The following is a 15,042-nucleotide window of genomic DNA, read 5'->3' on the forward strand; positions in this document are numbered from 1 at the left end:
AAGGCAGATAACAACAACAACAAAAACAACAAATAACTTTCAGTCAACCTTCAAGTTGTTTTCTGGTTATAGCATACTGTTCTCATGGTTCTAAATGTTTTTTATTTTTCTCTATCAAAAGTTGTTAAAAATCCATATAACTCAAGATCACAGTAAGTGTATTCACTTGTTTATCAGAAAACAAAGTGCTATATCTAAAAAGGTATCACTAAATGATGGTCTCTATTCAAAGGTTCTTCCCCTAAAACTATATTTTGTTTGAGCTATTATTAATCATAATTTATAATTTTTTTCCAACTCAGCATCACAGCAGGATTGAAAGGAAATTTTAGACAATCTAAGGATTTCTGTGTGATGTAAACAATTAACATATTTGTGAGTTTGAGTTTACCCAGCAATGTCTCAGAAAAATAGCCTGATGGTTTATGTCTTAAAAACTAGACATTGAAAATCTTATGGAGCATAGTTCTACTCGGGCACAGACAGGAAGTTCCTACCATGGCAACTGGTTATGTATTGTTTTGTGTGTTTGTGTTGGAATAGACCAGTAGTTGACCTTCTAGCAGATTTTCAGAGGCTCTAAGTTGCATTCTGATGGTAGATTCAAACTGAATGTACGTGGGTTGGCAGTTCAAGTCTTTACTAGACCATCAGAACACCCTTTACAACTGATAATGGTTAGAAAATCTATTCCTACAAGGAAAAGCCTGCTCATCTTTGAGTCATAAACAAATAATAGAACTGTGATATGAGTATTGCTTTCTCACATGATTAGTTCAATGATCGTGGGCACATTTCAGAATTTACATTTCCTTCTCTACTATAACAAAGATTTCTATTTCAACGATGAAAACAATGACTGCTTAAGAAAAGTTCCAAATTAAAGAAAATAAAATTGACCGATTAGAACTGTTGCTGACCTGAGTAGCAGCCAGTGTGTCTCCAGATTCCCCTCGGGCAACCATAGCTTCCTTTTCATCCATCCAAGCCTCCTCTTCCTCAGCATTCTCCATGAATTGCAAGTATTCTAGAGACTCTTGCAACCGGATCCCTCTGTCATTGGTAGAAGTAGAGTTGAAAATTTGAAAAGAGGAATAGGCAGTGAACAGCACTGTAGCTGGGTGGCATGATCTCTTCAAAACTGACTGCCTCATGGCCAGTGCTAACGACAACCTGTGCAACTGAGGAGAAACCGCACCAAGAAGCTCAGTTTCATAGTATTTTCTAGTCTCTAGAAAGTTTTGAAAGATTTTCCAGATTTCAGAGTTGGGTAACATCAGTAACAACAGCAGCACACTTTGTACTCTTGAGTACTGTCTTCCCACCCTCGCCCCTTATATTATGAAGGCACAAGTCCCCAGAAGCTCCATCTTATTTTCTATGAAGAAATATTTTCCTACTGCAAAGAAACATGAAATTTTAGTCAGAGTTTTTCAAACTCATCTCTGTGTGGCCTTAACAGATAAGAATATTTTTTTATATTTTTATACTAGTGTTTTACAAAATTTGAGTATGTTGTTTTCGAGAAGCCGGGGGATGAGGATGTGCAGGAAGAGGGGAGATTAATCATGGAGAAAAGTATATTAATAAATACATTTCATTATTAACGATTGCAAACAATTTTAATAGCGAGGGAGAGGACAAAGTAAAGAGGACCTTAACTAAGAACCTAATATGCAATATTACATAAATCATCAATGATAAAATGGCAAAACACACAACTAGTGATCACTTCTGGCTGGCAAAAGTGGACAGGAGCTTCATGGAAGATAGACACTTGAGGAAGGATTTAACTACGTATAAAATAGTGGGCATATGGGGCTAAGAATAAATGCTAAGTAAACAATAGGTATTCTTGCACCACCTACAACCAAAGAAGAAAATTAGGTCTTTTGTCCCTTACTCACCGAGCCTTGGCCAACTCTTTCAGTTTCTCCCAGTGTTCAACAAACTGTGCCAGTCGCTCCTGGATCTCCTCTCGTCCCACAGCGTCCTTGTCTCCCAGCGTCTCTGCCATATCCAACACTCTCTAAAAAACACACATCTTAGGGAGCTCTGGTGGCCTAGTGGCAAGGAGCTGCACTGCAATCCCAGAGGTACATGGTTCAAATCCACCAGATGCTGTACTGAAGAAGGAGGGGCAATCTCTTCCTGTACTAGATGGTAGGCTCAGAAAAATAAATCAAAAGTAAAAAATAAAAAAATAACACAACAAAAACCCACACATCTTTCATTTTCCAACACCTACAACCTCTATTTAGCCAGGGTTTTTTTTAAAAATGTATCACTGCTCCTTCCCACTTTCAAGATAACTAGCAACATCCATGTAACTTACTGAAAATCCTGGGAGAATGAAGATGTAGCGTGCTAAATGGCCCCAGTAATTTTGATAAATTCTTCTGCACTTTTACTAGACTACACTCCTTGACACAGTTAATGAGTTATTTAAGGTCATAGATTGAATCTATGTCAACTCATCTCCAGAACCACTTTTTTCATTATATAGTTCAAACACAACATTCCCAGATACCCCAAATGACATATTAATTGCCAACAACTGCTTCTAAGAATATTGCAAGTATTCCTGCCAGCTAAGAACATTGGTTGCTATTAAGAATTCTTGTATTCTTGAGAGATAAGATGTGGTACAGAAAAAGAACACTTGAGAGCTGAATAACTAACTGTAAAGACTGCACTTGCTACTGTCACATCTTTCACTCAATCCTACCAATCCATACCATGAAGGACTGGTATTAAATTATTTGTATTTCCAGCTCAGATTTTCTATGATCTGTACCTTAATGGCTGGCTCATGTGCCACCAGCTCTCCCTCGAGGCGCTTGTGCTTCTTCAGTAAGTTCTGAACACCTTGCAGATCCCTCCCATCGTCCTGGGATTTCACACGCACCAATTTCTCCCTGGGACCAAGGAAGAGAAAGAAAGTTGTAAGCTTAGAGCAACACTTGGTTTCCCCAAAGAAAGAAAGAGAGAGAGAAAGGGAGAGAGAGAATATTTGTGATTAGGACTGGGGGGAGGTAGAAAATTCTAGAACATCCTGGTGCCAATAAACAATCAAGTAATTAGTGACTAACAAAAAAGGTTCTGATTTATTACATTACAAATTACAAATTTCTACAATGCTGCTGTTGTTATGTGCTGTCAAATTGAAACCTACCCATAGCTCACCCTCCAGCTGGTTTTCTGAGGCAGTAAATCACACAGGAGAACAGTACTCATCCTTCTCCCATGGAGAAGCTGGTGGTTTCAAATCATATTCCTTTGGGTTGGCAATACAACTCCTTACTCACTAGGTGTCAAATACTATTTTAAATAAACACTTAAGTAAAAAGAAACATGGCAGACTGTTAAGAGTCATGGCAGTTGGAAACACTTAGAGCGTAAAAAGTAGAAATTCCTTCATGAAGCTAACAGGAAAAAAAAATCTTATTTCACTGCATCCATAGAGTACTGATAAGTAAGATAAATAAGAATTATTTCATTGTGTCCAAAGAGTGTTGCTTTGCTAAACCAAAAAAGCTGCTACAGCTCTGGGGGAGATGGGCAGTCTCTTCCTGTTAAGATTTACAGATTCATAGCTTCAGAAACTTGATGGAGGGTTGCTGAGTTGGAAATAAATCTATGGCAGTGGGTTTGTTTTGCTTTTTTTTCTTTTGTAATAGTTTAGAAATGTCACATTTGTTGCCTCAAAAATGAAACTAAGGGAAAAGCTCTTTGCCCTGTGCTTCTATCATAGTTATTGGTCACTTGCAAAAATCAGCTTAATTTTAGGAGGTGAATATAATGAGTCAGATTAAATAGGAAGTAGGAAAATATTTCTATTTGCTAAAATATTCCCAATCAAATATTTTTTACAGTTGTAGTTGTTGTTGTTACGTGCCGTCGAGCCATAGACGACTCGTAGTGATGCTATGAACAAACAGTAGCAATAGAATTATTAATTAAACTAGGGTAAGTACTATGTTGTATTATCTATCCAGTTTCCAATTCAGGATTGTATAAGATAGAATGAATAGAAACATAATAACGGCAATGATCACAACAGCTGGGTAAGTGATATAGATTCCCAGCTGTCTTCATGAGTTTCACTACTTATTAACTTTCTAGAGCAGGCATATGTGGCCTTTTCATTTTGTTCCCAGTTTATCTATAGTCTTTTTGATCTGAGGAAAACTTAATTAAGAAGTAATAACAGCTTTGAGAAACAAATACATATTTCATTCTAGCATAAAATAAAAATGTTTGGTGGATAATCTACTTTCTTGGATTATTCTCCCATTTTGATTTGATGGTACATACTCTATCCAGGATTCCTCATCATCTAGATCCTGAAAGAACTGGAATAAGGCATAAGTTTCTTTTAGTTTTTCATGGTGTGCAGCTGCCAAATCTTGTACATTCAAGAAACGCTTATTGACACTATCCCTTTTCTCCACAATCTGGTCCTCATTGAATGTCCCACTGGAGAGCAGTTCAGAAGCCAATTCATTCAAGTCCTTGAGGGCATCCTAACAAAACAAAAACAAAGTGAAAAAATAAACAAACAAGCCCCCCCCCCCCCCCCCGCCCCGCCTTCAGTGCTTAATGAACATTACAGATACAAGTCCTAAACCATGTACACAGAAAGCTTTTGATTTTTTTTTTCCTGTCTGGTATATCTACATAAACAAATAAAATCAGTAATATAGGAATGATCTAGAATGAAATTGATACTTGTCGTATATTTCTCACTTATCCTGTCACAATTTCTGGTTGATATTAGGTTGCAACTGGTATCTATCCTGCCATTCCAAATTTTTCCCAGCACATATGTGTAATTTTGTCTATACTTTAAAACTTCATGGCACATGTCTTCAGATAAACTCTATTTTTCCCCAAACAAATCAAATAGTTAACTTTGGAAGACAGTGAACATATATGCATTGATCAATAAAAAGGATCACCTAGAATCTATCTTCTAGAATGTTAGCATCTATAGTTTAATGATGATTGGTTCATAATAATATTATAATGAATCTGAAGTCCATGGGTTTGATGTGGCTGTGAGTGATCTCTGACTGAGAACATTTCCTCCTGTAAAGAGTCACAATCTTGGAAACCCAAGGGAGGGTCACCATGAGTATGAAGCAACTCAATGGTTCTAAATGGCTGAAAGCACTAGCCTTACAAGACTATACTTTCAAATGGTCTCTTATATTATGGAGGGGAGAAAAGGGAAGGGGGCAGGGATTTAAATGCATTTCCATTCTAGCCAGGGAGTGAGATTCCAGCACTACTTACATTGCGGGCCAGCATCTCTGTTTCCAATAATTGATGCTTCTTGAGCAGATTGCCAGCAGAAGCCAAGTCCCTAGCCTGATCTTTCATCGCAAGAAGGGTCTCTGCCTGGAAATAGATAAATAAGATAGAAAACTGTAAGCTAAAAACCATCTTAAAAGATAGAATGATTAGCAATTATGTCGTCAAATGTTTCCAAACAATAAAGGCCAAAGAATGAATTTATGCATGTATTTGTATATCTGACAATTGTTTAAAAAATGTTATTCCATACTTTACATTATGTTTATTACTGAGGATCTAATATAGTGAACAAGTTTAATGCCTTTTTCAATCTTAGATTTTTCACTAAGTTTCATGGCATACCCTTGCTTTTATGTTCACTTCATAAGACCACCATAAGATAGTGATTTCATATAATTTTCATTTATATTTATAAAATTATATGTTCAAAGTAGATAAATCCATTTGATTATTAGATATATGATAAATTATTTAATCCATTGCTTAAAATGTTTTTTACAATGCTTACTACTCCAAATGTTGTTGTTGTTTTTGTTATTGTTATGTGCCGTCAAGTCGTTTGCGACTCATAGACAAGTATTAAATATTCAGATAGACAAGTATTAAATAGCAACAATGATCAGCAACAACAAAACATATCTTTACATTTATAAACTCAGAAAGATGGATAGTTTGAAGTAAGAAATAAGGGCTATGGAGTCACAGTGGATTCCAGTTTTGCCACTTAAAAGTATGGAGGTCTTTGAACTAATTATCTCATTTCTCTAAACTTTGGTATTATTTGGATCTCATTATGATCAAATGAATCAACGTGTTAGTGCACAATTTTAATTGGCAACCATGCTTAGAAACACATTTTTTTCCAATTGTTTATGACTGTCATATGAAATTGAGCATCAGTCATATGTTTGGGAGTGAAAATTAATTAAAATGTGGAGGACGGCTAGCATATTCCTCCACAATAGCTCAGAAATCATCAGCTGTATTTCAATGTAAAGAATACATGCATTTTAAAGTAAATTTGGAGAAAAATACAGTCTCTATCCTTGTGATTCTCTAGCAATGACTGTAACAGAAAGGTTTCTACAGAGGAGAACATAGTCTTCTCTTTCTATCACCAGACCAGCTGTTATGGAAAACTTGGTGGTAAGCTGTAGAATCTTAAATAACTCTTTTATTGTTACGTGCTGTCAAAGTGCCTGCTACCCATAGAGACCCTATGTACAGCAGCTCTGAACTCTGCCCTGTCCTGTGCCAGTTTCACTAATTCTAGCACACCAAACTCATTGCCACAATTACCGTTGCCTATGTTAGTAACAGGAAATACTAGAGAGCTGTGGTGGCCTAGTGGCAAGAAACCGCACAGCAATCCCAAAGGCATGTGGTTCAAATCCACCAGCTTCTCTGCAGGAGGATGGGAAATCTTCTCTCACTCTATTAACTGTCTCTGAAAACCTGATATGGCTTGGTTCTGACTCGATGGTACACAACAACAACTTAGTAGTAGTTATATATTAATAGCTGGAAATTAAGTTCAAGAGATTACAGGATAGAAAGTTTCAAAATCACAATGAGGTACTATCTCACTCCAGTAGTAGTGGAAAAGCTTAAAAAGACAGAAGTGATAAATGTTGGAGAGGATGTGGCGAGATAGGAACTCTTGTTAGTGGAATTGTAAAACTGTACAACCATTCTGAAAGGCAGTTTGGTGCTTCCTCAAAAAGTTTGGTGCTTCCTTATAAAGCTCAACATACAAATTCCATATGACCCAGCTATTTCACTACTTGAATTATGCCCTGAGAATATGAGAACTGATGCACAAACTGAGATTTGTACACAAATGTTCATAGCAGCATTATTTACCATTGTAAGAACATGGAAACAGCCCAAATGTCCAAATACAAATGAATGGATTGAGAAATTATGGTACATTCACACAATGGAATGCTATGTAGCACACAGGAGCAATGAATTTATAAATTATTACCTAACTTGGGAGGGACTGGAGAGCATTATGCTGAACCGTATTGTAGAATGAGGATCGAGGAGGGGTGGAAGAGGCTGGAAGCAGAGAGATGTGGACGTGTAGGGGGAAAGGGAGATTATTCATTGGGTTGTACAATTTGATGGGAGGGGTGAGGGAAATGGAAAGAATTTGTTCAAATTTTTATTTGAATTTTATAAATAAACTAGTAGGAAATAAAGAAAAAAAAAGCTGAACATAGAAATGCCATGCAATTCAGCTATCCCACTATTTGTAATATACCCCATGAAAAATGAGGCCCAGACAGAGACTTGTACGTCAGGGTTCATAGCAGCATTATTTTCCATAGCAAGAACATTGAAACAGCCCAAATATCCAACCACAATGGAATGGTCTGAGAAATTATGGTACATTCACATGATGGAATACTATGTAGCACAGAGGAGCAATGATTTTGTAAAATACTACCTAACTTGAAAGAGACTGGAGAGCATTATAACTAGTAACTATAACTAATAACAACTAATAACTAATAGGTGTGTCGGAGACAATAAGATCAGCAAGAAATAGAGCAAGGTTTAGGGCTATTGCACATAAGGTCACTATGATTCATAGGCACTTAATGGCACATAACAACAACAACAACAGCAACAACAACTATTTTTGTTTTATTCCACAATGTATAATTAAAATTTTAACCTTAGTAGAACAGAACTGGAACCCATTTTTCTCTAAGTCTCTAAACTCCATTTCTTTTTTTTTCAGTTAATTTGTCCTTTAACTAAGCCATTGCCCCTTCTCTGAAGCCTATATACTTTGACCTATACCACTCTACCTACCAAAGAAGTTACCCAAATCTTTGGCTGCAGCTGTATGTATAGGGTATTTTGAACATTGGAAGGAATAGATCACTCTTCTATGCACTGATAAGGCCTCCCTTCAATACCAGCCCTTTAGTTTGGGAGAGTAGACTGGATGAAGAATAATCAAAAGACAATAGCCAGGATTGTATAGGAACTTAAAACCAATTACTATAAAGAAAGTGTTCAAAGAACTGAAGAGAGGAACAAAGGAGAAATCAAGACACATTTAATTTGTCTCCAGGGTCAAAATTAAAGCAAGTTGATTTCAGATTCACACCACGGAAAATATCCCAATGGTAAAATCTTCCCAAAAGTAGGATGATCTTTCTTGGAAGGTAAGATAATAATTTTCCTACCATTTGCAAGTCTAGATAAAAATATTTATTTATCAAGATACTACAGAAAGAATCACTGAATTGGAGGAATTACTGGATAAAATGATCTCAAAAGTTGTTTTATGATTCCCCTTGACACGCAGATCCCCAGATGAGTTGAGGTCTTGGCATGGATTCCAACCATTTCCAATGATAATGCCTTGTTCCTGACTAGCAAATAATGTGGGTGTTTTTTACAATTAGAGTCTCACTTCTATCTTATTACAATTCAAAGTTTCTTCATTTTCATTTGCTTAAAGATGTACCTCCACTATGTTTTTGTTGTTGATGCTAAGTGTTGTAGACTCATAGACGACATATAGAGACCCTATGAATGGAAGATCTGAACACTTGCATAACTTTCATAATTTCTCCACATTCATAGAGTTTCCGGAGGCAAGCTATTTCAGAAGTGAATGCCACTCCTGTTTCCAAGCTTGTTTTAATCGAGAAGCTCCACCAAACACTGTCCACCATGAGTAACCATTATCGCATTTGACACATCAGTGTCACAGTGTTTAGTATCACAGCAACCACGAGTTACCTCTGTACAACAAATTGACAGACCAGTGCTATACCACTTAGAAGAATGTTTGACCACCTCCACTATACCTAGGTATAATTACCTCTGACAGCCAGAATTCAAAATCTCGGATTCCAGTGTTAAACCTTTGCTGGCGACTGGCCTCATCCAGCTTCTGCCCTTTGTCAATTGTTTTCTCAAGCAATAGGTCCCAGTGTTTTTCTAGGTCTTCCAGTTGTCCCTAACCCCAAAAAAGAGTGAAAGGTTATTTCAGTGGTTTGCACTCCAAGTCCTCTGACAACCTGAGAGAACAATGAAAGAAAACCTTAAAGAGAAGTGCTCACACCCAAACATGCTAGTTTTGTATGTGTGAAACCAGTTATACTTAACCTGAGAAACTACCAAGAGTATTATAAAGAAGGGAATGTTTCAGGACATAGTCCTGGCATAAATATAGGGATTGATGTCTATATGCCAAGAGACTTGATAATATAGATAGAAAATGTAAAACAAGTGTTATATGACTTAAAAACTACCAATCATGTTAAGACTTAATTCTTAACATGAAATAAATTCTAAAACATTGAATTCTAAATTTTGAGTATGATGGAACAGATGGTTTGAACATTTTTTTCCCCTCCTTCATCTTATACCTAGAGGAAAAGCTACTTACTAATCATAGTGTATATTCTGGATTCCTACACACGGAAACATTCAAAGAATAAGAGTTGTCACATGTCTTTTTGCCTCAAAGCCCAACCTGAACAGAAACTTTTTACCTTCATGGTTTCTTCATTGCCATCACAGGCCCCTCGTTCAATCAATGAGTTCCCCAGGTTGATAACTGCTTCCACCTGCTCAGCTCGGCCATTGACCTCATTTTCAAAGGTCTGATGCTTCATATATTTCCTCTGACGGCAGATAAAAAAAATTATTCTCCTATTCAGGAAACAGGATGAAGTAATTGGCAATGAGAAGGAAGAGTTAATGGTTTTGTCAGCTTTACAGAAGGTGGCAGTGACTCACAACGCATTAGACTCAGAAGCCTTTAAGGGCAGTGGTCTTTACAGTAAGGGAGCAACCAGTGTAAACAAATGATCATCTAATAACAATCTGAGACTAATAAAGTTTTAGGAGATTTCTATTTTTAATTTACCTGGATGTTGGTAGGGTCTTTGTAGGATTCATCACAGGCTGTGGGCAGCATCTCGCTGATCCATTCCTCTAGGTCCTCGAGGTCACGGTAAAACTGCTTCAAGTCAGCATAGTCGCCAAGCTTTGTTCTCTCAACAATTAGCTGAGCTTTGAGAGCATTCCACCTGGAAGAGAGGACCACATCATTTTCTCCCCTTTGCCTTTCCCTTAGGATCTGACACCGTATCCTTGGATCTTTCCATTCTCTAGAATCTTTCTTCTCATAGTCACATGATTTAAAAATGTATCATACTGTGCTTAAGGCTGATATTTTATAAGGTTCTTTCTAAATATTATTTCTTTGAATCGAGGTCAAAATTTCCCAGGGAATGAAAAAAACAAACAACCCACAAAAACTATCTTGTGTTAGACACTTAGAATGGGTGATAATGAAAAGTATCATCCTACATTTAAGAATAATAGATAAGTGTTTTTGCTATACCTTCCTGTAGCTCATAAAACTCAGGCCTGACCTGTCTAGCACCCGTTGGAGCCGAGAAGCAATCTCCTCCTTGGCATAATGCTCATCAGCTATGAGTCGTTCACCAAAATTTTTTAGGTCAGTGATCTTCTGTTCCTACAAAAAAGAGTCCAGAGTTCTGGAGTTAGACTCTTGTTATAATCCCAGATTCCCTTCTAAAAATAGAAGAGATATATACAGTTTTCAAGGTAACACCAGGACGAAACATTTAAATCTTTTTACAAGGGAGGTAGCTTTCAACTTAACAAGAGAGGACACATTTAATAATTAATGTTGGTCACAAGCAGATGAGTTGAGTTCTTTAGAGACAGCTCTTTGCTTGAGCTCTTATTAAGAGTTAGTTCTGCATTGGGTGGGTTTTTAAACTAGTCCCTTCAAATCTAACAATAATATTTTTTAAAATCATAAATTCTACTTTTTTACCTTTTTTCATTTTCTGATAGAAATAACTTAGAAGGGAAAATCAATTCTACCTTCTTACAGCCTGGCTATTGATCAAATACTGAAAATAATATTTTACTGGAATCTAAGGCAATTGTTTGCTTCTACTGCTAAGTCAATATTTGTTTACTTCCTATTAAAAAAACACTTCATCTAGTTAGTGTCATCATGTAATATCTAAAGCTGTAAATCTTGACAGAAGCAGGCTGCTTTCTTTCATGGAGCAAATCATCGATTTGAAATCTTAATTTTTCAGTTAGCAGTCCAATATTATGAGAACAGTTCTAAATTATAAAATTGTTATTTGTGATCTTGATAATTTGTATAAAAATAATCACAAAAACTCCAAAATTGTTGATTTTAAATTTAGAATGAAATAGGTATAAAACTGATTATGATCTTGTTAAGAGTTATCTCACAGAACTTTCTATTTCATTTACTAGTTGCAGTATACATAAAAAATGTATATTGAATAAAGCACTTTCAATAACATGACTAACAATGTTGTCTTCTCTACTTTTTTAGCTATGCAATCACTCACATTTTTCCAGAACTTTGTTTCCTTATCTTTAGACTGAGGACTAGAATCTATAGTATTTTTTAAAAAATTATTTGAGATAATGTTTGTGAAAATATTGTATGTGTTATGATGTGTTAAGTGATCATAATAATTAAAAAACTTATCTATTTATATATTTACTTAGCTATACAGCAATTTATTTTCTAAACTTTATTTTTTATTTTTTAGGGTGGTTTTAAATTTACAGAAAAACTGTACACGAAATACAGAGTTCTCATATACCTCCAACTTCTTGTACATGAATTTTTACTTTTTAATTCTATTGTCATTTACAGATTTTTATATCACTGAATTTAGCATTCACATAAAAAGGGCAACACCTTTGGATTGTCTCAGTTCCAGAAAGATCTATTCAGACTGCGTCAAATCAAATTCAAAACTCTAACTCATTGCTGTCCAGTTAGAACCTACTCATAGTTTATCCTTCTTTTAGTTTGCATAAATTTTAAATTGTTCAGGAGATTGTTCATCTTCCCCCCCCCGTAGCTTGTGCTCTATGGGTTTAGTAGCACAATTCCATATCAATGAGGTCACCAGGGCTAAAAATTTAAACATATACAATAAACTTCACACCTCAAACCTTGCAGGTTAGTGTGGTTCATTGTGATAATTGAAGCCATTCTAATGAGCTTTGACTGGGTTGAATCCAACTTTTGTGGTATCTGAAGTTTCTACAGTTTGGGGTATCCCTTTTCATTAAAAACAAAATTAAAGAAACATTTAAAAATTAAGTAAATAAATATCTATTTATTTAGAATGAAGTAAAAGGGAGTTTCAGTAGTATTCTATGCAATGTATGGGTTCATTTATTTCATAGTAAATTGACTTCTGGGTTACATTGGTAAGTGGATTAAATGATCTTTACTTAATCTAGTTGAGCTACACAATCCTACAAAGCTGCTTGTCTCTTCATTTTCCTTAAGCAATGAGCCCAGGTATCACTATTCTCCAGTCTATAGGATTTTGTGCTGTTAACCCAAAGGTTGTGTGTGAACCCACAACTTGCTCCAAGGGAGAAAGATGGGCCATCTCCTCACATGTAATTTATAGCCTCCCAAAACTCACTGGAGGTTAGCTCTGAGTACATTTTAACTCAATAGTAATGAGTTGAGTACAGGATATATAATAGATATAGATTTGTTGATCCTCTACTGGACTAGCGATAAGAATCTGTGCTGCAATCTCAAAGGCACACAGTTTGAATCCTCCAGCTGCTTGGTGGGAAAAGGATAGGCAATCTCCTCCCATGTAATTAACTGCCTCTGAAACCCATTGGAGGGTCAGCTATGGTTTGGTTCTGACTTGATGGTACACAACAACAGTAACAACAACAATAATAGATATGCTATGAGTGGGAAGAGATTCAATGGCTGAAGACTATAGCACAAGCATGTGGGATTTGGAGTTGAAGTCACATAAATAATACTAAACATAAAGTCCGTGTGCCACATACACTATGTGGCTTGGACAAAAACTTAACCATAGTGTGAAGCTTCCCTGTCTCAGTTGACTGTGAAAAGAAACTATGTTATAAAACCACACAAATATTATTTAACCTAACTCATTGGTGTTCAGTAGAATCTCAGCCACAGGAACTCTTTAGGATAGTGTAGAAGGGTCCAATAGGGTCTCCAAAATTGAAATCTTTATGCAAACAGATTTTCTCTTGCAGGCAAGCTGGTGGGTTTGAAGCATTCACCTTCCAATAGCACCTTATTACCTGAGCAGTGATTGCCTTATCCAAGTCATCACGTTTTTTCATCAAGGCCTCTAGACTCTCTAAGGAGCCTTTGTCATCTGACCGCAAGAGGTTCTCACGTGCCATCATCCAGCTCTCAGCTTGATCACAGTCTCCTTGGAATAACTATGGGGAATAGAGTTAGAGGTACATTAATTCTGGAGGACAAAAGAAATTATGTCTCTTTCTTGACGTTTCAATGCAGCAGAGGTTCTTATAAGGGGAGACAGAGAGAGAGAAATGCAGAAAGAGAGGAAGGGACGGTGTTTATATGTGAGTGTGTGTGAAAGAGACAGCTATTAGAGAGATTGAGAATTGGAAGTGAATTAAGGTGGAGAGTGGAGAGTCAGATGTTTAATACTATCTCTACTTAATATTTTAATATACTAATTATCTAAATGTTGTGGCTAAAAATCCTCTGGAAAGTTTGTTTAGCATTATGGCCCCATTCACCCATTCATTCAATTGTTCACTTGTACATACTTTTTCAATGAGGGTATTTACTTGTGATGATCACCAAACACTATTCATTTTATCCAGTGAATAACAAAAATATTCAGTTCTTGCCTTTCTAGTTTTTAAATAAATGCTCAGGCTGTCAGGGATCTCTCCAGAGAACTGAAAAGCAACAATTTGAGTCTAGAGACTAAGGTGCACTTAATCAAGACCATGGTCTTCACAATTACTTGCTACGTATTAGAGAGCTGGATAATGACTAAGGATAACAGGAGAATTGATGTCTTTGAATTGTGGTGCTGGAGGAGTCTTGAACATACCATTGACTGTCAAGAAAACAAATAGGTCAGTCTTGGAGAGGGTGAAACCAAGTCTCTCCTTGGAGGCTAGGATTTTGAAGCTCCGCCTCATTTACATTGGGCATGTGGCCAGGAGAGATCAGTCCTTAGAGAAGGAAATCATGCTCAAAAAGGTGGAGGAACAGCACAGTAGAGGAAGACCCTGGATGATATGGATTGATATAATGACTGGGACAACGCTGGTTGCTGTGTCAGAATTAGTGAGACTGGCTCAGGACAGGGAAGGGTTCAGAACTGCTGTACTTAGGGTTGCTATGGGTCACTGGTGATTCCATGGCACATAACAACAACAACAACAATGATAACAACAAAGACCTTCAGAAAGATTGCTGGACTACTTCTAAGGATTTCAGTGTTCAAATTTATCACTGGTAATTTGGTGGATTTAAGGACAAGGGAGTAGTCTCCTCCACCTACCAGAAGCCTCTACTTGCAGAAAGCATTGACATTATCCGTTATGTCATGCACTTATAATTGACAGATATATCTGAGAATTAGCTGGACTACATAATTCTCAAAAATCACTTTGTATAAATATTAGTAGTGAGGTAAAATATGAATTTTAAAAATGAAAAAGTAGTCTACACAAGTCATTGCTGAAGATAAGAAAACCTTATTTAGGGCTATACCCTAGGAATCTCTCAAGCATCTTTTTTTTTTAAATTTAGGTTGTTTATTTTTCATTTCAATGAACATCTACAGAGATTTTGGGATTCCATTCATTCATTGT

The 15,042-nt window shown here is 36.4% G+C and overlaps 1 protein-coding gene across 1 annotated transcript in view; it reads right to left on the reverse strand.

The window, feature by feature from the left end:
* Nucleotides 1–15,042, reverse strand: part of SPTA1 (spectrin, alpha, erythrocytic 1 (elliptocytosis 2)) — a 104,964-nt gene that overhangs the window by 27,784 nt on the left and 62,138 nt on the right. Inside the window, exons 30-39 of the mRNA XM_006895436.1 lie at nucleotides 13,480–13,623; nucleotides 10,731–10,834; nucleotides 10,220–10,382; nucleotides 9,843–9,974; nucleotides 9,167–9,304; nucleotides 5,299–5,403; nucleotides 4,318–4,526; nucleotides 2,798–2,918; nucleotides 1,908–2,029; nucleotides 921–1,053 (exon numbers count right to left, since the gene is read on the reverse strand). Coding sequence (XP_006895498.1) covers nucleotides 921–1,053; nucleotides 1,908–2,029; nucleotides 2,798–2,918; nucleotides 4,318–4,526; nucleotides 5,299–5,403; nucleotides 9,167–9,304; nucleotides 9,843–9,974; nucleotides 10,220–10,382; nucleotides 10,731–10,834; nucleotides 13,480–13,623 — 1,371 coding nt within the window. The remainder of the gene's footprint in view (nucleotides 1–920; nucleotides 1,054–1,907; nucleotides 2,030–2,797; nucleotides 2,919–4,317; nucleotides 4,527–5,298; nucleotides 5,404–9,166; nucleotides 9,305–9,842; nucleotides 9,975–10,219; nucleotides 10,383–10,730; nucleotides 10,835–13,479; nucleotides 13,624–15,042) is intronic.

The sequence above is a fragment of the Elephantulus edwardii genome, unplaced genomic scaffold, assembly GCF_000299155.1.
Source record: "Elephantulus edwardii isolate Elephantulus edwardi_28Jun2011 unplaced genomic scaffold, EleEdw1.0 scaffold00168, whole genome shotgun sequence".
Classification (NCBI taxonomy): domain Eukaryota; kingdom Metazoa; phylum Chordata; class Mammalia; order Macroscelidea; family Macroscelididae; genus Elephantulus; species Elephantulus edwardii.